The 19,619-nt window shown below is 38.9% G+C and overlaps 1 protein-coding gene across 9 annotated transcripts in view; it reads left to right on the plus strand.

The window, feature by feature from the left end:
* Window positions 1-19,619, plus strand: part of MIA3 (MIA SH3 domain ER export factor 3) — a 55,445-nt gene that overhangs the window by 23,077 nt on the left and 12,749 nt on the right. For 6 of the 9 annotated variants that reach the window (XM_058700532.1, XM_058700533.1, XM_058700527.1 and 3 more), the window contains exons 7-14: window positions 12,828-12,959; window positions 15,582-15,603; window positions 16,561-16,649; window positions 16,904-16,981; window positions 17,065-17,175; window positions 18,401-18,472; window positions 18,652-18,756; window positions 19,438-19,560. In XM_058700532.1, coding sequence (XP_058556515.1) covers window positions 12,828-12,959; window positions 15,582-15,603; window positions 16,561-16,649; window positions 16,904-16,981; window positions 17,065-17,175; window positions 18,401-18,472; window positions 18,652-18,756; window positions 19,438-19,560 — 732 coding nt within the window. Of the gene's footprint in view, window positions 1-11,601; window positions 11,880-12,827; window positions 12,960-15,581; window positions 15,604-16,560; window positions 16,650-16,903; window positions 16,982-17,064; window positions 17,176-18,400; window positions 18,473-18,651; window positions 18,757-19,437; window positions 19,561-19,619 lie in introns of those variants that run through there. The other 3 variants (XM_058700534.1, XM_058700535.1, XM_058700530.1) reach the window with 3 other exon arrangements.

Raw genomic sequence — 19,619 nt, forward strand, 5'->3', positions numbered from 1 at the left:
CAACTTCAAAATATTCTTTTCAAATTTTTTCAGAAAAAAATAAATTTTTTCAAGCCAATTGTCATCTCTGTTGCAACTTCTTGTTTTGTTTTGTTTTTGTTTCTGTTTTTTTCTTTTTCTTTAGAGAGAGAGAGAGGAAAAAAAAGACCATGAGCAGGGGAGGGGCAGAGAGGGAGAGAGAATCCTAAGCAGGCTCTGTGCTAACAGCACTGACTCAGGGTTCAATCCCATGAATTGTGAGATCCTGACCTGAGCTGAAATCAAGAGTCAGATGCTTAACTGTCTGAGCCACCCAGGGGCCCCTCTTGGTCTGTTTTTATAGATTGATTTGTCTCCTACTCATGGGATATTCCTGTGGGGGTTTTTTTGTTTTTTGTTTTTTGGTTTTTTTTTTTACATGTCGACCTACTTTCCTGCTTTTTTTACACATAGTGATTCCAGTGATTCCTTGTTGTTGCTGGGTGCCAGGTGCTGTGAATGTTACATTGTTGAGTGCCTGGTTTTTAGTGACTTTTTTAAAATGTTGAGGTTTGCTTTGCTAGACAGTTGTTACTTGTGGACCAGCCTGATCCTTTCTAGTCTTATTTTTAAGACTTTTTTAAGATTGTGTATATAGTTGCCTTGACTCTAGAGGTAGTATAGCCCTACTCCTAAGGCGTGATTCTTCTGGAATCTACTGAATGCCAGGCAATGTCAGGTCACTCTAACTGACTGGAGCGCAATTTGCTTCCCATGCCTGTGTAGAACTCTGGGATTTGTTCAGCTTTCAGAATGGTGGCAGCTATTCTTTTCATCTGAGGGTTTTTTTTTTTTTGCCCGTCCTTAGAGAATCTTACCTTAGGCAGATCTGCTTCAGATTCAGCAAAGACTGAAGGAAACCCCCTCACGGATTTCTGGAACTCTTTTTCTCTGTAGCCCCCGTCTTTGTGGTACCTTTCCCTGCACATTTCAGTAACCTCGGTCTCCCTGAACTCTGGCCTTCTCCTCTTCAGGGAGATTGGTGGGCTCTGTGAGGCTTCTCCCTGTGCTGAGGTGAGAATGTGTCTCCAGGCAGGAAGCTGGTTGACCAGCAGGCTCACCTCCTTGTTTTCCCTTCCTTCAGGGGTCACGGTTGTGTGCGGCCTGTTGTTCTCCACCTGAAAATTGTGTTTTTCATGTGTTTTGTCCAGTTTTCTAGTTATTTCAGTGGGAGGGCAAGTATACCCTTTCCTCTGCCTGTAGATTTTCTCCTTTTGTTTGTTGTTGTTGGAATGTATTCATTGAAGAAACGGTTTGTTTGGCCTCTAGGGGCTATATCGTGTTCTGCATTTTGCTAACTACATTCCCCAGTGTAACTGAACATGTTTCTCTGACTCTTTGTATTTGCTGGGAATTGGTAGTCCGATTCAGTTTCAATATTGATTGGCAAGGATACTTAACAGGAGATGTTTGCTTTCAGCAGGAGGCATCTAATGTATAGATGTCCCTCAACTTTTTGTTTTTTAATTTTTTTTAATGTTTATTTTTGAGGGAGAGAGAGAGAGAGACAGACAGACAAAGCATGAGTGGGGGAGGGGCAGAGAGAGAGTGAGACACGGAGTCTGAAGCAGGTCCAGGCTCTGAGCTGTCAGCACAGAGCCCAGCGCAGGGCTTGAACTCACAGACTGCGAGATCATGACCTGAGCCGAAGTTGGAAACTCAACCAACTGAGCCACCGAGGCAACATCCCTGGATGTCCCTCTACTTTTGATGTCACTAGTCATTGGTGACATTGACTAAGTCTGTTAATATATTATGGTGCAAAATGGTGATAGGGGATTGCTTCTCGCCCTTTTGGCTAAGATCAAGTGTAAAATGGTGAGATGGTGATTATATTGTTGCTGCTTCATTTAAAGGCTGGGATATTTCTTCAAAAAGAAACATAGTCAAGTATTGTTTACACTGAGATTTACTTTGTATAGTATAAATATTTGATTCTTTCTATTTAAATAGTTTCCAAAATAATGGCTTGGTTTCCTGGCTTTATCCAGAGATGTCCAGAGGGGTTTTTTGGTGTATTTCTTCTAACTCTATTCTAATGATTATTATGATGTCATGAATTTGAAAATAGTTGGTGTGTTTCAATCCACTGTAGTTCTTATTCTTACCAGTGCTCAATTTCTCCCACTTTTGGCTAGTGGGAGCCTCTTCAGCTTGGCTTCGGAGCCTTTTGGACACCACCCAGTGGTCACTGACACCTTCCTTGCTTTCTAGTGTGACAGCGTGTTCTAATCCTCTACATTTCCTGCCTGCACCTTGAAGGAGTTATTTCTTTAAGGAGCCCCTGATTTCTTTGAATGGGAAATAGTATTTAAAAGCTGCATTCTGGATACGAATGCTTATTTCTTTTGAGTTGGGATTTCTAGGCCTTTTCAGAGGGCAAGGCTAAGAAAGATATGGAGTTTTTTGTGTGTTTCAGTATTCATCTTGGTTCCATATGGATACTCCCAAAATAAAATCAGGATGCTAGAGGGATTTTACTTAACCTCATCTATCTTACACATGTATTTTCTTTCTCCAGTGTCGGAAATCCCAGTTTTCAATGATGTCAACATATTTACTTCATTTTACAGTAGTCACACAACAATATTAAAAACACCAATACCAACACTGCCACCCACGATTTATTATTGAAAATGTTTTCAGGATATTTTTCAGCTATATCCCACTAGTGCATACTTGAAATAATTCCTTTCTGTCATCCTGCCATCAACTTGATACTGTTAGGTTAATTGTTTCATTTTTGCTTTCACTTTTTAGGGATTGCTTTTAAATGTATTTGTTTGTTTTGTTTTACAAGTATCTAACACATTTATAAGATCCAAAGCCAATTTATAAAACAAATGCTCTGGAGAAGTCAAGGTTTTGTCCCAGGTCCACTGAACCTGTTGTTACCCTCCTCTATGGATAATTTTTAAAATTAATTTCATTATCTTATCATTAAAAAATAAGCACAAGGTGGGGGCGGTGTGCCTGGGTGGCTCAGTCGGTTGGGTGGCCGACTACAGTTCAGGTCATAATCTCACAGTCTGTGAGTTCGAGCCCTGCATCGGGCTTTGTGCTGACAGTTCAGAGCCTGGAGCCTGCTTCTGATTTTATGTCTCCCTCTCTCTCTGCCCCTTCCTTGCTTGCTCTCTCTCTCTCTCTTTTTCTCTCTCAAAAATAATAAACATTAAAAAAAATCCAAAAAAATCGCATGATTTCCACATTCAGCCAAGATAGATTTAGAGATACTGGCTTTACCGTCACTGAAACAACTGGAGAGAAAAAAAAATCAGACAAAATTAATGAAGCCATTTTCAAATCACTGGCCTTCAGGTAACAAAGGACAGTGATTCCCAAAAAATCGGGAACAAGTGCCGTGAGCTCTACAATTGTGCCTGCTCACTGCACTGAAAGAGTCCCAGGTTGTGTTTCTCTAGAGAACCTTGACTAATACAACATTCTTGAGCTTTGTTCTGTTTGTTCAGGTAAATAACCAGGAAATAGTTTGATTCTTTGGCGTCTTGGAGTTTCAGGTTTGTTAGGCGAGGTACGAGCAGCATTTAGTCTGAGTCGAGACCCTTCTGCGTACTTCATCCAGGTCTCCTAGAATCATAAGGTACTATTCTTGGCCCTATGTCAGGAACTGTTCCCTGGGAACAATTGGATAGTTTCTCTGATGTTGAGTAATTTTGTCAACCTCATGTGCCGATGAATTCTCAAAGGGGACCTTTCATGGATCCCCTGAGTGTTCGCTCTCACCCCACGCCATGCCTCCTCTTGGTACTCAGCCCTGTGAATTTTAGCTGCCTTGCTTTCCCTGGACTTTCAGCTCTGTCTCCTCAACTCCGGGTTCCTCACTTCTGTGCCACAATAGGGGACACCCACACACAGCCACACACATAGGTAGAAGAGGTTTTTTATAAGGAATTGACAAACGCACAAATGGAGGCTGAGGAGTCCCATAGTCTGCTGTCTACAAACTGGAGACCCAGGAAAGCCAGTGGTGTAATTCAGGTTGAGTCCCAAAGGGAGCTGATGGTGTAGATGCTAGTCAGGTCTGAAGGCCTGAGAACCAGGAGTAGCAAGGGTAGAAGAAGAATGATGTCCTAGCTCAAGCAATCCCAGAGAAAGGGGTGAATTCCTTTTGCATTTTGCTCTTTTCAGGCCCTCAGTGGATTGGATGATGCCTACCCATATTGGGAAGGGCAGTCTACTTTACTGAGTGAATCGATTCAACTGCTAATCTCATCTGGAAACATCCTCAAAAGCACAAAAATTAAGGTTTAATTTGGGTGCCCCATAACCACTCAAGTTGACACATAAAAGTAGCCATCACATTTGTTCATAGTGTGTGGCATCCAGTCAGGGATTACTAGTCATGCAAAGAGGCAAGAAAATAGAAACCATGATGAGGAGAAAAATCAGCCTATCCAACCAAGAACTGCCAGAGATGTTAGAATTAAGCAAGGATATTAAAATAGGTTTTATTACTATATTTTGGATGTTAACAAAGTTAAGTAGAGACATAAAAGATGTTTTTTTTTTTTTAAAAAGACCCAAATCAAACTTCTGGATTTGAAAACTACAGTGACAGAGATGATAAATATACTGGGTGGAAGTTGTGCTAGATCAGACATTGTAGGTGATAAGATTAGTGAACTTGAAGACCTAGCATTAGAAGCTATTCTATATGAAATACATAGGGAAAAAAGACTCAAGAAAACTCATCAGATTACCTGTGAGCTGTGGGACACTTTCAAGCAGCCTAGTAAATGGAACTGGAATCACTGGAGGACAGGATTGAAGAGGTGTTCAGAAACAGATTTAAAGACATAATGGTTGAAAATTTCTAAAATTCATGAAAGCTATAGATCCACATATTCAAGAAGTTCAATGAAACCCAAACATAAGAAGCATGAAGAAAACTGCACTGAGGTATATCATAATCAAATTGCTCAAAAATACCTGATAAACAGCAATCTTAAAAGCAGAGGAAAAAAAAGACACTTTACATAGAGAAGGATTAAGATAAGGTTGACATCAAGATTTCTTATCAGAACGCATGGCAGAATACAGTAGAATAAAATCTCTTAATATACTTGAAGAAAAATATTGTTGACTTATAATATCATACCAAGGAAGATAATTCTGTAAAGCAAAGATTAAATGAAGATTTTTTTTTTCCAATGTACAAGACCTGAATGAATTCACTGGCACACTTGTGCCTTGAGAAATGTTCAAGGAAGACCTTTAGGCATAAGGAAAATGGCAATAGGTGGAAATAGTGGAGCTACACAAAGGAGTGAAGGGTGCCAGAAATGGTAGCCATATAAGTACATATATAAAACCATCATCTTACTATTTAAATGTAACTTCTTGTAGCATAGGGTTTCAAAAATACGCAAAATAAAATACAGGACAACAATAACATGAAGGTCGGGAGATGGAGAAGTGGTAATAACTCTTATAAAGTGGTTACTATACACATGAAGTAGTACAGTATCACTTGAAGGTGGACTGTGATAAGTTATACACTATAAACCCTAAAGCAACCACTAAAACACTAAAATAACAAGAGAAGAGAGAAATTAGAATCATTAAGAAGACTCAATGATCTGAAAGAAGCCAGAATAAGAGCAAAAAGGGAACAAAGAACAGATGGAATAAATAGAAAAAAAGATGCCTAGGCTTAAACTTAATCATATAAGTAATCACATTAGATATAATTTGTCTAAATACCTCAATTCAAAGGCAGACGTGGTTAGATTGGGAAAAGAAGCAGGATCCAAATAGATGCCGTCAGGAATCATACTTTAAAAAGACATAAAAAGGTTAAAACTAAAAAGATTGAAAAAGATATCTCATGCTAATAGTAGTCAAGTGAAAGCTAGAGTGGCTGTATTAATACCAAAGTAGATTCTAGAGCAAAGTATATAACAGGGATAAAGAAAGTTACTTTCTAGGATAAAGTAGTCATTAGTCATAACAATGACTCCTAATAATAGAGCTCTAAAGTACACGAAGCAAAAGTTGATAGAAGTGAATGGAAAAATAGATATATGTGTATAATTGTAATTAGAGATTTCAATATCCTTCTCTAAGTAGTTGATAGAATAGACAATGTGAATAAGGTTTTAGAAGATGTGAACAACATTGTTAACCAACTTGACCTGATGGACATTTATAGAACATCCCAGAAGAGCAGGATATATATGCTTTTTGAGTGCACATGGAGCATCTACCAAGATAAATCATATTCTGGGTCATAAACCGAATCTCAAAAAATAAAAAAGATTCATATCATACAAAGTATGTTTTCTGGACATGGTAAAACTGAGTTAGAAAGCAGTAACAGAAAGATCTCTCGAAAATTTCCAAATATTTGGAAACCAACTGACATAATTCTGAATAACTTCTGGGTTAAAGAAGAGGGAAATCAGTATTTTGAGCAGAATGAAAATGAAAACAGCATATCAAGTTTGTGCAATAACAGTAAAGCATTACTTGGAAATTTATAGCACCATATATTAGAAAAAAAAGAAAGATCTCAGATTAGTGACCTCAGTTTGTACTATAAGAGAGTAGAAAAAGAAGAGCATTTTGATCCTCAAGAAGCAGAAGACAAGAAATAAAGAGCATAACTCAATAGAAAATAAAAGGAAAGCCAATGAAAACAAAAGCTGGTTCTTTGAGATTAATAAAATTGATTAACCACTAGCCAGTGATCAGGGAAATAAAAGAGGAAACACAAACTACCAAGATCTGCAATCACACAGGGACATCACTACGGATTCTACAGAAATTAAAACAGTAAAAGGGAATGTTATGAATAATTTATGTTTATTTGATAGTTTAGATGAGGTGAAGAAATTCCATCTAAGACACAGATTGCAAAAGCCTACTCAAGCCTTAGGGCTATTAAAGAAATTGCATTTAGGGGCGCCTGGGTGGCGCAGTCGGTTAAGCGTCCGACTTCAGCCAGGTCACGATCTCGCGGTCCGTGAGTTCGAGCCCCGCGTCAGGCTCTGGGCTGATGGCTCGGAGCCTGGAGCCTGTTTCCGATTCTGTGTCTCCCTCTCTCTCTGCCCCTCCCCCGTTCATGCTCTGTCTCTCTCTGTCCCAAAAATAAATAAAAAATGTTAAAAAAAAAAAAAAAAAAAAAAAAAAGAAATTGCATTTATTGTTAAAAACCTTTCTGCTAAGAAAACTCCAGGTCCAGATGGCTTCACTGGTGAATTCAGTTAAACATATTAGGAAGAAATTGTATTAATTCTATATAAACTCTTCTAGAGAATTGAAGATGAGAAAATACATCACAGTTCAAACCAGACCAAGATATAACAAAAAAAGAAAACCACAGACCAGTATCTCTCATGAGCATAGGCACAAAAATTCTAAATACAATTGTAGCAAATCAAGCCCAATAATCTATAAAAATGATAATACATAATGGCCAAGTATGGCTTATCCCAAGAATGCAAGGTTCATTTAACACTAGAAAATCAATCAATGTAAGTCACATTTTAACACATTTTAAAAATAACTTCCAAATGTTCTGCTCTACAGTCACAGAAAAAGCATTTGAACAAATCCAGTGTTGATTACAGATATTAAAAAAAAGAAGTAATCAGCAAACTAGGAATAGACAGGGGCTTAAAATAGCCTCTATGAAAAACTCACAACTAACGTCATACTTAATGGTGAATAATTAAATGCTTCCCCTTATGATCAGAAACAAAACAAGGATGTTCACTCTTACCACACCTGTTTAGCATTATAGTGGGCACAGTGAGGCAATGACCAGTGTACTAAAGCAAGAAAAAGAAGTAAAGCATACAGGTTGGGAAGGAAGGAGTAAAATTGTAGCAGACAATTGGAAATTGAAATTGAAAAAACCTTTCAGTGCAAAATAGCATCAAAAAATATGAATTGCTTAAGGATAAATCTGGTAAAACTGTGAGACCTATAGTTGAAAACTATAAAATATTGCTGATATAAATTGAAGACCTGAATGCACGGACAGATAATACATTGTTCAAGAGAAGACTAAATATTGTTATGCTATCATATTGTCACTGCGACAAACGGTATATCAAATATTAAGCTCCCCTGTGTGATCCCCAGAGTCAACATAATCCTGATCAAAGTCTCACCGGGATATATATATATATATATATATATATATATATATATATATATATTTTTTTTTTTTTTTTTTTTTTTTTTTTTTTTTTAGAAAACAAGCTGACTGTACAATTCATATGGAAAATTCAAGGGGCCTAGAACAGCATAAACATGACCCGATTTCAAGACTTAGAATAAAGCTGTGGTAATTAGGAGAGCATGGTATCAGTGTAAAGAGAGACAAAAAGATTATTGGAACAGAGAATAGACAATCCAGAAGCAGATCCCTACCACCTGGCAGTGGGTTTCAGACAAAGGAGGAGAGGCAGAGTGGAGAAAGAGAAGTCTGTTCAGCAAACAGTACTAGAACCATTGTAAATATCCCTGTGCAAAAAACCGAACTATACCTCAGTCAAACCTAAATTAACTCAAAACGCTTCATAGAAGTGAATGTAAAGCCTAAAGCTATACAACGTCTAGAAAAAAAATTAAGCCAAAGATTTCTTAGGTTTGACACAAAAAGCAGGATTCATTCATAAAAGAAACATTTGATAATTTGGATTTCATCAAAATAAAAACTTAACGCTTTCCAAAATAGACTATTAAGTGAATGAAAAGACAAGCCACAGACTAGGAGAGAATCATTGCAAAGCATGTACTTGAACAAGGACTTCTATCTGGAATATATAAAGAACTATCAAAGCTCACTTAATAAGAACTCAGTAAAGTAACACTTCACCAAAGAAGATATGTGCATACGAAAGAAGCACATTTTAAAAATGCACATCATTACTTCTCGGGGAAATGCAGGTTTAAACCACCATGAATTATCACTATATGCTTATTAGATTGACTAAAATTAAAAAGTGATTAAAATTAAAATACTAAGTATGGGAGAAGGTGTGGAGGAGCTGGAAATACACACTGCTGATGGGCAGTGTGTAAAAGGCACATCACCTTGGAAAACCATTTGTCGGCTTCTTAAAAAAGTAGATGTCAAATGATCCAGTCATCCCTCTGCTAAGCATGTACCCCTGATAAATTCTACATCCATAAAAGGACTTGTATATCAATATACATAGCCCCTCTATTTGTAAAAGCCAAAAATTGGCGGGGGTGGGGGGGACCCTCAAACGCAGATCAACAGCTGAATAAATAAGCAAACTGTGATATATGCATACAATGGAATGCTATTGAGCAATAAAAAGCAATGAGAACCTTTTGATGTATGGGAGCAACATGGGTGAATCTCCAGTTAGGCTGAGATAAGCCAGAGAATTAGAATACATGGTGTATTATGTATTCCATATATAAAACTGAATGTGAACTATTATAGAAATCCTGCTTGGGGTGGGGTTGGGCCCAGTCAGCAAGTGGCAGGAGGTAGGATTACCAAGGGGAGGAGAGGACTTGTGGAGGGGAAGGGTACATGCAGTTTGAATGTGATCGGGGTTTCACAGGTGTATTCATATGTCACCATATGAATACCAGACTGCACTTTGTGTAGCTTATTGCATGTGAATTTTATCTCAGAGCCGTAAAAAAAAAAAAAAAAAATATATATATATATATATATATATATTTGTCCCTTGTTACTTTCTAATATAAAAGTAGTATTCTATGTATTTTTCTCCACCCCTTCTTTAAAAAAAAATTCTGGAAATCATACTCTGGCAGTATATAAAATCTATTAATTTTTTTTTCCAGTTTCACAGTTTCCTTTAGTGTATTCAGCAACTCTTCTATTGATGGACATTTTGGTTGTTTCTAGTCTTTTGTTACTGTAAATAATGATGGGATAACATAATTTTGTGCATATTTTCACCATTTGTTGTACACACAGTATCTTTGAGATCTTTGGAAGTGAGATTGTTACATCAAAAGGTAAATACATGAGTAATTTGGGGAGATGTTGCTAAATTCCCTTTCACAGAGGTTGTATCATCTTGTGTAACGATGAGCAATGTATGTGTAGAATATTCTCCTACATTCTCTCACCAGCAGAGTATGTTGTCAGATGTTTAGATCTTGCCAGGATAAGTAAGAAATGGTATCTCAGTGTAGGTTTAATTTGTAGGTCTTTTATTATGTATGAGCATGTTTCCATAGGCTTGTGAGCTATTCCTAGGTCTTTTCCTGAGAACTGTTTGTTCAATTTTTCAGCCCATTTTTCTGTAGGTTTGTTGGCTGCTTTCTTCTCTATCTGTACGGTTTATATTTTAGGAATATTAACCCTTTGTCTCTAATGTTGCAAATATTTTTTCTCAGGTTGTCATCGTCAAACTGCTTGTTTTGCATTTTTTGTATGCAGGGGCTGGACAAATTTTTTTTTTTTTTTAAGTAGTTGTTTGCAAATCTTTTGGATTTTGAGACATAATTGGAAAGGTTTTGTTCATAATACATTGAGAAATTCACCCATGTTTTTCCTAGTACTTGTTTGTTTTCACTTTTTTTACAATCAGGTGTCTGATCATTTGTAACTTATTATGAAAACCAATTTTATCATTTTCCGTATGGTTTATTTAGTTATGCTAATACCGCTTATTAAAAAGGCTTCCCCCCCCCAACTGACGTATTATATACCAAATTTTTAATGCAGTTGGGTCTATTTTTGGATTTTCTATTCTGTTCCATAATCCGGATTCTTGGGTCAGTACCTTACTTACTATTTTAATTGCAGAGCCTGCCTTCCCCTCCCTTTCCACCTCCCCTCCATTGCTCTTCGTTTTCAGAATTTTCCTGATTATTCTTCCGAATTGACGTTATATTAAACTTGAAGATGTACCTTTAAAGATTTGCAAACATCATTTTCCCTCCAGGGTAAATGTCCCCACTTTCTACGACTTTTAGAAGGAGTTTATACATAATCCTCACCCTTTCCCACAAGGCACATCACTGTAAAGTACGGAACCCAGAACTGAACCCTTTCGCATGGTGCGTAATGACGTGGCTCCTTAGAAGCAGCGTTATTACGGGGCATCAGCAAGAGTGTGGGCCGGCCAGCTCGTGGCGTAGGAAGGGGACAAGTTGAGCGGGGCACTGGAGATGCCGGGGAAGGAAGCCTCGCCCAGGGGACCGAGGCGCAGCCCCGGTGCTTACTAGGGGGTGGGAGAGGCTGCTCTCCCGCGTGGGCTGTAGGACAGATGCGTGCGGTTGCGGTCCCGGCACGCAGTGACACAAGACCGGCACTTGTGTGGGGCGTGAGTGGCTGAGGGGCGTGAGTGGCGGGTCTGTCCCCAGCCCCTGCTCCTCCTCATAGCCCCCGGGGCCCTTTAAATCAGGCGGTCTCCCCCAGTTCCTGTGGCAGGTGAGCGTCCATCGGCCACGCCTCCCTCTTCTTCCGCGCAGGTCTGTTCGCTCTTCGCTGCCTCGCTCCGCCATTGGTTTGTGCCGCTGTGGCCCCGCCCACTGCGGGCCGGCCTCCGTAGGCGCCTATACGGCCTCTCACGGGCAGTGTCTGATGACGTGTTTTCCCGGAGGCGTTGGGGAAAGTGCCAGCGGCGAGGGGGGAAGGCGAAGTTCACTCCCAGTGTCCGCCTCCTCAGCCGGCTCCTTTCCGAAGGAGGAAGCGGTGAAAGAGGGGAGGGGGTCCCAGTGCTGTTCACGGGGAAACGTCGCCTCTGCTCGGCCATCCCCACACAATGGATTCAGTTCCTGCCACTGTGCCTTCTGTCACCGCTTCCCCGGGGGACCCGGAACTTCTGGGACCCCTGTCGGTGCTCTACGCAGCCCTCTTAGCCAAGCTACTGGAGGTGACGGTCCCCGCTCCCAGGGAGGGACCCCAGCTCTGGCAGGCGGGTAGACGAGTTCTGAGCGGAGTGGGCGCGCTGACCGGGGAGGGAGAAATGGAGTGGGGTCAGGCCCGAGGCAGGCGAGGCGTTGTAGTGCTGTTTAGAGAGGAAAGGGGGAGTGTGTTTGAGGTTTCGTCACTTGCTCATTTGTTATTGATTACTTAAATTGTACCGGGCATTGTGTTACTTTCTCGTATGCGGTCACGATTTCTTCTGGTCCTTTTCCAGCGATCCCGGCACTGTTGGGGAATGGGGCCGGTATGATAGCTACTTGTGTATTCGTAGAGGGCAGTCAAAGTGTAGAAGCCGGCAGGTGTTTAACAATTGTATTCCAGGAAACATTTAAATGAAAGGCTTTGGGTTATGTAGAAGATGGTTAATCAGAGCAGTCTAGACCAGTTATCAGGAGCTGTCTGAGCTTACTCAGCATTTGTTTTTATATAAGAATAGAAGAGAATTAAGATTGAAAATCTTAGAGGAAAAACATATCATTTGTGTTATTCATTATCATTTTGGTTTTATTTGCAGCCACAAAAGGTGATTATTTCTCTAGGGTGTTCAATTTTTTGTTTCATGTGGCTTTTTAACTCATAAAAATTAGCTAAGAGGAAAGTATGATCCAGAGATTCTAGACAGGTCTTAGACAACATGATGTGGTGAGACCTATTGTAAAGTGGAAATACATGTTAAGCTTAAAGACATTTAGCTTCGTGATATTCAGAAACACTTCATGCCAAACAAGAAATGGGCTGCCAGTATCCCAGCTTTATTGAAGCAGTGGAAGCGACTGAAGATTTTTGATGGAGAAGTTTTCTCATGGAGGTTCATTTAGAATTTCCGTGGATGACTCTGTGACTGCTCTATTGTAAATTTCCTCATGGTTTGCTATTTCTAATATTTCTGTTTCAGTTGGTTGCTACATTGCCTGATGATGTTCAGCCTGGGCCTGATTTTTATGGATTGCCATGGAAGCCTGTACTTATCACAGCCTTCTTGGGAATTGTGTCATTTGCCATTTTCTTCTGGAGAACTGTCCTTGTTGTGAGTAAATTAAACTTATGCCTTGACTCATCAAGACAAAGGATATTTTATAATCACTGGCCCTTTTGTTTTTTTCTTCAGTTACTAACATGAACACAAATGCTTATAATCTAAATTAATCTTGTGAAATAATTCAGTGTAATCTTTGTTAGCAAAGACTTAATGGGAAAACTTCAATTTATGAATCTTAGGTAAAAATCTAAAGGTTAAGTGTATGTATACCTACTTGAGCACTTATATACCTTTTTTTTTTTAAACTTTTTTTTTTAATCTTTATTTTTGAGAGAGAGAGACAGAGTGTGAGTGGGGGGAGGGGCGGAGAGAGAGAGGGAGACACAGAATTGGAAGCAGGCTCCAGGCTCTGAGCTGTCAGCACAGAGCCGGATGCAGGGCTTAACCCCACTAACCGCAAGATCATGACCTGAGCTGAAGTTGGACACTTAACCAGCTAAGCCACCCAGGTGCCCCTGTACATTTCTAATGAATTGGGAACTTTTACAGCTATCTTGAAAAGCACTTAAATACTATATATCAGAATCCTTAACATTTTTATATCCTTTTATTATAATATATTGTCATGTCTTATAATGTATTCTAAGGAAATAACTAGTCATGCATTAAAAATCTTGTGTAAGGGTGTTCAATGGAACACTATTTATTAGAGTGAAAACTTGGTACAAACTAAACGATTCATAGTAGGGGAATTGTTCAATTCTTGTATATCCGTATGATGGGATACTAGGTAACTCTAACTGTATGTATTTCAAAGACACTGGAGCCTAGAAAATGCTCCCAGTTTAATATTAAGTGGAAAAAAGCAGAAATCAAGACCTTAAAGTATAGATAAATGTATATTATATAAATACAGGTACAAACAAAAAATGCTACAAAACAAGAAAATAGTAAAACAAATATTTGTATCTAGGACACTAGGTAATTTTTCAGTCTTTTTCCAATTGTATCTGTTTCACAGATTTTCTGATTTGGTCATGTGTTAATTGTGCCCATAGAATATCTTTTTATTTAGAAATACAGATTATGTTAGTATCCAGAGAAATACTTATTCATTGTTCTCTCGTTGCACAAGTGGTGGTAAAGTCACTTAAAAAGAAAGGTCTTTTGCCTGGATTCCTGTAAAGAGTCTTTTAACCTCACAGGACTTTTCCTCAGATGAGAGGAGAAAGGGAGCATAGAAAGGATGAGTGGAAGGGGGAAAAGATGAAAATTTTTTTTGTTTCCCACTCTTGTTTCTCCCATCTAAAAAATCCTAAAACCTGTTTACATTTTCACAGGGTGAGGTGGGCTTTATGTCCTAACTGCTGCTTCTCAGCCTCTATGTTTGACTTTGGAACCGTGGGCCCTGCTCTTAATTTGCTTGGTTCTTGCTTCTTCCCTGCCTCCTCCTGCCTGCTGATCTGGGTGAAAAAGAAATCCGGTGCAAAAGAAGCTTAGTCTGTCATTAGCAAGGCTGTGACATTAGAGAAACAGCGATTTCTTTCCATGTTGGAACTCGGACTGCATTTTCCTATAATGACATTATTCGAAGTGGTGTTAGATACTCTAATAGTAAGATATCATAGATGATTTATGGACTGATTTGGGTATCTCATTACCATTTTGTAACTTTTGAACGTGGACATAAATTCTGGGTCACAAAGACGTTCGGTGATACAATTTAAAACAAATTGAGTATCGTTTAGATTTTATAACCCTGTACTTCAATGCTGTCTTTAGAGATGAGGTAGAGGTTAGTTGTCATTTCTCTTGTTCATGAATTTTCCTCTAGCAGTCTTCTTTCCCTTTTAGGTTGAGGACCACTGTGTTTAAAGATTTGGGAAAATGAGATGATCTAGTTTATTAGATTTCTAAACTCAGCCAATTGCCAACCTTTTTTTTTTTTTTTTTTTGTAACGTTTATTGATTTTTGAGAGAGAGCACGCAAGTTGGGGAGGGGCAGCGAGAGAGAGGAGGACAGAGGATCTGAAGCGGGCTCTGTGCTGACAGCACAGAGCCAAATGTGGGGCCCAAAGTCATGAACTGTGAGATCATGACCTGAGCCAAAGTTGGACACTCAACTGACTGAGCCACCCAGGTGCCCCATCCAGTTGCCAGCTTTTAATAGGATTTAAGATGTTTTCTGGTGAGAGAAAGAGACGTTATTTTAGTACAAAGATTATGCCTTTAATCTTGTTTCCTGAGAGTCTCTTTGAATGATCATTGTTTCTAGACCTCATTCTGGCTGTTTGGGGTTGTCAGATGAATGATTTCAGGTAAAAGAAGCATTAGTGTATTTAATATGAAAAGACCCATTTCCACTATTAATGTTAAGTGCTTATTTAATAAGATTGGTGCTCTTTTAATAGATAAAAATACCTTTAGTTGCAAAATGAGGTATTCACTTTAGTGCTTTTATTTATCAGAAACTATGAGGTATCACTACCAATTAGATTTGAAATGCTTTTTAACCTTTTGTTACTTTTAATCTTACAGATTATTATTTTGAACCTGTTATTAAATTTTCATTTAGTTATGATTTGACTTGTATATATTATTTCTGTAATATTATATAATACTATAATATTTCTATTAACGTCTTGACATCTAATTTTTTTTTTCTTCTAGGTAAAGAATAGAGTATATCAAGGTAAATATTTAGGCTTCTTTTGTTACTTGTACTCTTCCCCCAGTATTGGTGTTTGATCTGAGTTGATTCTGTATGTAAGCTAGAAGTAGATAACAATGACTTCTGATGTCTGATTGATTTATTCACTCCTGAACATTTTACTAATCCAGGTTGCTAGCTTGGATGACACAGTAGTTGGTGATGCCACCAAATGAAACAGGAGATGAAATGGGACAAATTGTGGGAGTAGGAAGAAGATGACTAGTTAGATTTGGGGCAGACGTGTCAATGTGAACAGTATTCCTGTGCTAACAGTGTAACCAACACTATACATTTACTTAGGAAGGTAATTTGAGGACTAGAGATGTAAATCTACGTGCTTATGTTTATTGTCTCTTTCTTTTTTTTCAACGTTTTTAATTTATTTTTGGGACAGAGAGAGACAGAGCATGAACGGGGGAGGGGCAGAGAGAGAGAGGGAGACACAGAATCGGAAACAGGCTCCAGGCTCTGAGCCATCAGCCCAGAGCCTGACGCGGGGCTCGAACTCACGGACCGCGAGATCGTGACCTGGCTGAAGTCGGACGCTTAACCGACTGCGGCACCCAGGCGCCCCTTATTGTCTCTTTCTTTTTGCAAATGACATGTATCCAAAATGATCACATTTACTAAGAAGAAAGGTACTTCATAAAGGGAAGGATATCAAGCTAAAGTATTTTATTCTACTTCCTATCTTTGAAATAAATTTAAATTGGAGTTTCTCATTGAAATAAAGGTCCTTATCATATTTTTCTTAAATTTTAGTAGTGTTTTTATACCCTTATTGCTGTCAGCTACAGATTGCTTTTTTAAGGGCATAATAGTTACGTTCGGGAGTCCTTTTCCTTCATAGTGCTAGGTAGCATACTGCTGTTACATTGGGTAATTCAGTTTTATTTAGTGATCATAGTAATCTTATGGATTTCCCCTCCCTTCTAGTCACTGAACAGCAGATTTCTGAGAAGTTGAAGAATATCACGAAAGAAAATGCAGAACTTGTACAAAAATTGTCAAATTATGAACAGAAGGTATAATTATTCTTTCAGTATTTATTTCAGTATATTCCCTCATGATTCCAGCTTGGACTATTTCTTCCTGTATCATAGTTCAGTTACTATGGTTATTTTAAAATTTCATTATTTCCTGCAAACCATCCAAATCGGAAGTAGTCATCCTATGTGTAAAGTATTGTTTTCTTCTCTAAGGGGTTACCTACTCAGAGGTATGTTTGGATAGCACTGTGATTTACATTTCTTAATTCTGAGTGCTTTATTTTCTATAGATCAAGGAATCAAAGAAACATGTTCAGGAAACCAAGAAACAGAATATGATTCTGTCTGATGAAGCAGTTAAATTTAAGGTAAAAATCCCTTCTCTTTTTGAGATAACATTCTGAAAACAAAAGAAAAATAGTGAGTAATTACTATTAATGTCTGTTAATAGGATAAAATCAAGAAACTTGAAGAAACGAATGAACTTCTGGATGATACAGCAAAAAATCTGCGTGTTATGTTAGAATCCGAGAGAGAACAGAATGCAAAGAATCAGGACTTGGTAAAGTTTTGCTGCAAAGCATTACTGTGATTTTGCTTTCTAACTGCCATGTAGGGGCGGGTGAATTCAACTCTGCATTTTCCCATGCTTTAACTAAAGGAAGAGTGGGAGTCAGGGAAGTTGAACCCGCACCCATCCGTCTTCATAGAATCTTAAATGCTAGTACCACAAGTTGTTATTTTTATGGCTCTAAGAAGTATTTGTGTTCTTAGCCCTGGATAATTTTCGTATTGCTTGGCTCTGCCCTCTGAAACATATGGAACAACTAAGAAACCGTAGCCCAGTCGAACAGTTCTAGTACTTTTTTTTTGTTTTGCATGATCCTTTTTAAAACAAGCCTTTTAGAACAGTTTTAGAATTTCAGAAAGGTTGCAGTGCTGGTCTAGGGGGTTCCCATACACGGCACACCCAGTCGAGCTTGTGCACCGGGTTGATCCGGTATTTGCCAGCTTTCTCCGCTCTATTCACCGGTTCCCACTCTTGGTGTGCTGTTCTCTTTGGAAGGAAGGGACTGCACGCGGCCCCCAGCCGAGAGCCTGAAGAGTAGGCACCACCTCCTTGAGGAGGCAGTATCTTCACAAATTATTTGGAATTCTATAAGTGAGATTTATTTTTGTATTCTGCCTCAAGGCCAACCATTTTTCAGTTCAGGCAGGAGGATTTTTAATTTTTTTTTTTAAAGTTTATTTTTGAGAGAGAGCGCGCAAGCAGGGGAGGGGCAGAGAGTGAGACACAGAATCCAGCCTGAGCTGTCAGCACAGAGCCCGACGTGGGGCTGAAACTCACGAACTGCGAGATCATGACCTGAGTGGAAGTCGGATGCTTAACCCACTGAGCCACCCAGGTGCCCCAAGAGAATTTTTAAAGTGACCTTGGGGATTTTTTTTCCCCTACCAATAGGAAAAACCATTGATTTGAACTAGATTACGTGAAAGTTTGTCTTTTCTTTCTTTTTTTCTTTCCCCTTTTTGGTCTGGTCATCTACCACGTTATCTCACAGTCAGGAAGGTTGTGGATGGCATGTGATAGAGCTCCGATTATTTGTTTCTTTCCTTACCTCTTTACCTTCTTGACTTTTCTCCTCGGCTGAAAGTGAATCACCTGCTTTTACCTGAGAAGTAGGGGATGGCCCTGGAATGATGTTTCATCTTTTTAGCATATATCCCACTCTTCTACTAAAATTCTACCACATTTTTTGTGTGTGTGTTCTTTTTCCACATGGCAGATTCTGGAAAACAAGAAGTCTATAGAGAAGTTAAAGGATGTTATTTCAGTGAATGCCTCCGAATTTTCAGAGGTAAAGCTGTCTGTAATTTCTGCAGGATTGCGTGCCTTAGTTTTGTTGAGGAGCAGACATTTGATTTTTGTTAGGATATGCAATAAATGAAAACTGTATGATGTCTAATTGAGAAAGTGTAACACCTCCCCACCCCACCTCCCCTTTGGAATTAATTCACTAATAGTGTTTTGCATTAGGTTCAGATTGCTCTTAATGAAGCTAAACTTAGCGAAGAGAAGGTGAAGTCTGAATGCCATCGGGTTCAAGAAGAAAATGCTAGGCTTAAGAAGAAGAAAGAGCAGGTAAAGGAAAGTTTAACATCCTAGATTATGTGAACTAGGGGACCGAGTATCATTACCTCTTGAGTATCTTTTTTCAGATCTTTTTTTAGGGAAATGAAATATGTATGCAGAACTCTATTCTTAGATATGCAAAGTTTAAATTGTGCTCCCAAAATTGAGTTCATGTATATATCCTCCATCTGTTCTGGATTTTCTGTTCTCTACAATTCCTTATAGCTATCAGAGTGTTTAGTCTTTTCCTTGTCAAATACCAACCAGTTACTAACTTGAATAGCCTCAGGGGGATGATGGATTTGCTTCTTGACCAAAGAATTTGGTATTCATAACCCTCCTTTGAGCAATTAACTGCTTCACTGACCAAGGGAAGGTTACATGACCTGCAGTGGACATGGGAGACAGGGAGATGTGCTCCTGGGTTCCTACTGAAGTGAATTATTTGAAGTGGCTGCAGTTTTCTGAAGGGTACAGTAAACTGGATCGACTTCCTTGACAACTCTCATGTTCTCGCTGCAGTTCTGAGGGTAGGAGCCATTGCCCCCTCTCCCTTCACCAAGGCCTCAGTCCATAGTGACAGGCTGAAGAGTAGCATGGGCCCCTGCTTCCCTGTGTCATTCACATGGTCCTGACATGTCCAGTGCAAAAGCCCTAGCCTTTGGAAATTCATGTGTTTTAACATTTCAGTTGCAGCAAGAAATCAAAGATTGGAGTAAATCACATGCTGAGCTCAGTGAACAAATTAAATCATTTGAGAAGTCCCAGAAAAATTTGGAAGTAGCTCTTACTCACAAAGATGATAATATTAACGTAAGTTTATTCTCTTGAATACATGCTTAATTCTCATGAACTCCCACGAAATCTTTTTG

The sequence above is a fragment of the Neofelis nebulosa genome, chromosome 15 (assembly GCF_028018385.1).
Source record: "Neofelis nebulosa isolate mNeoNeb1 chromosome 15, mNeoNeb1.pri, whole genome shotgun sequence".
Lineage (NCBI taxonomy): Eukaryota > Metazoa > Chordata > Mammalia > Carnivora > Felidae > Neofelis > Neofelis nebulosa.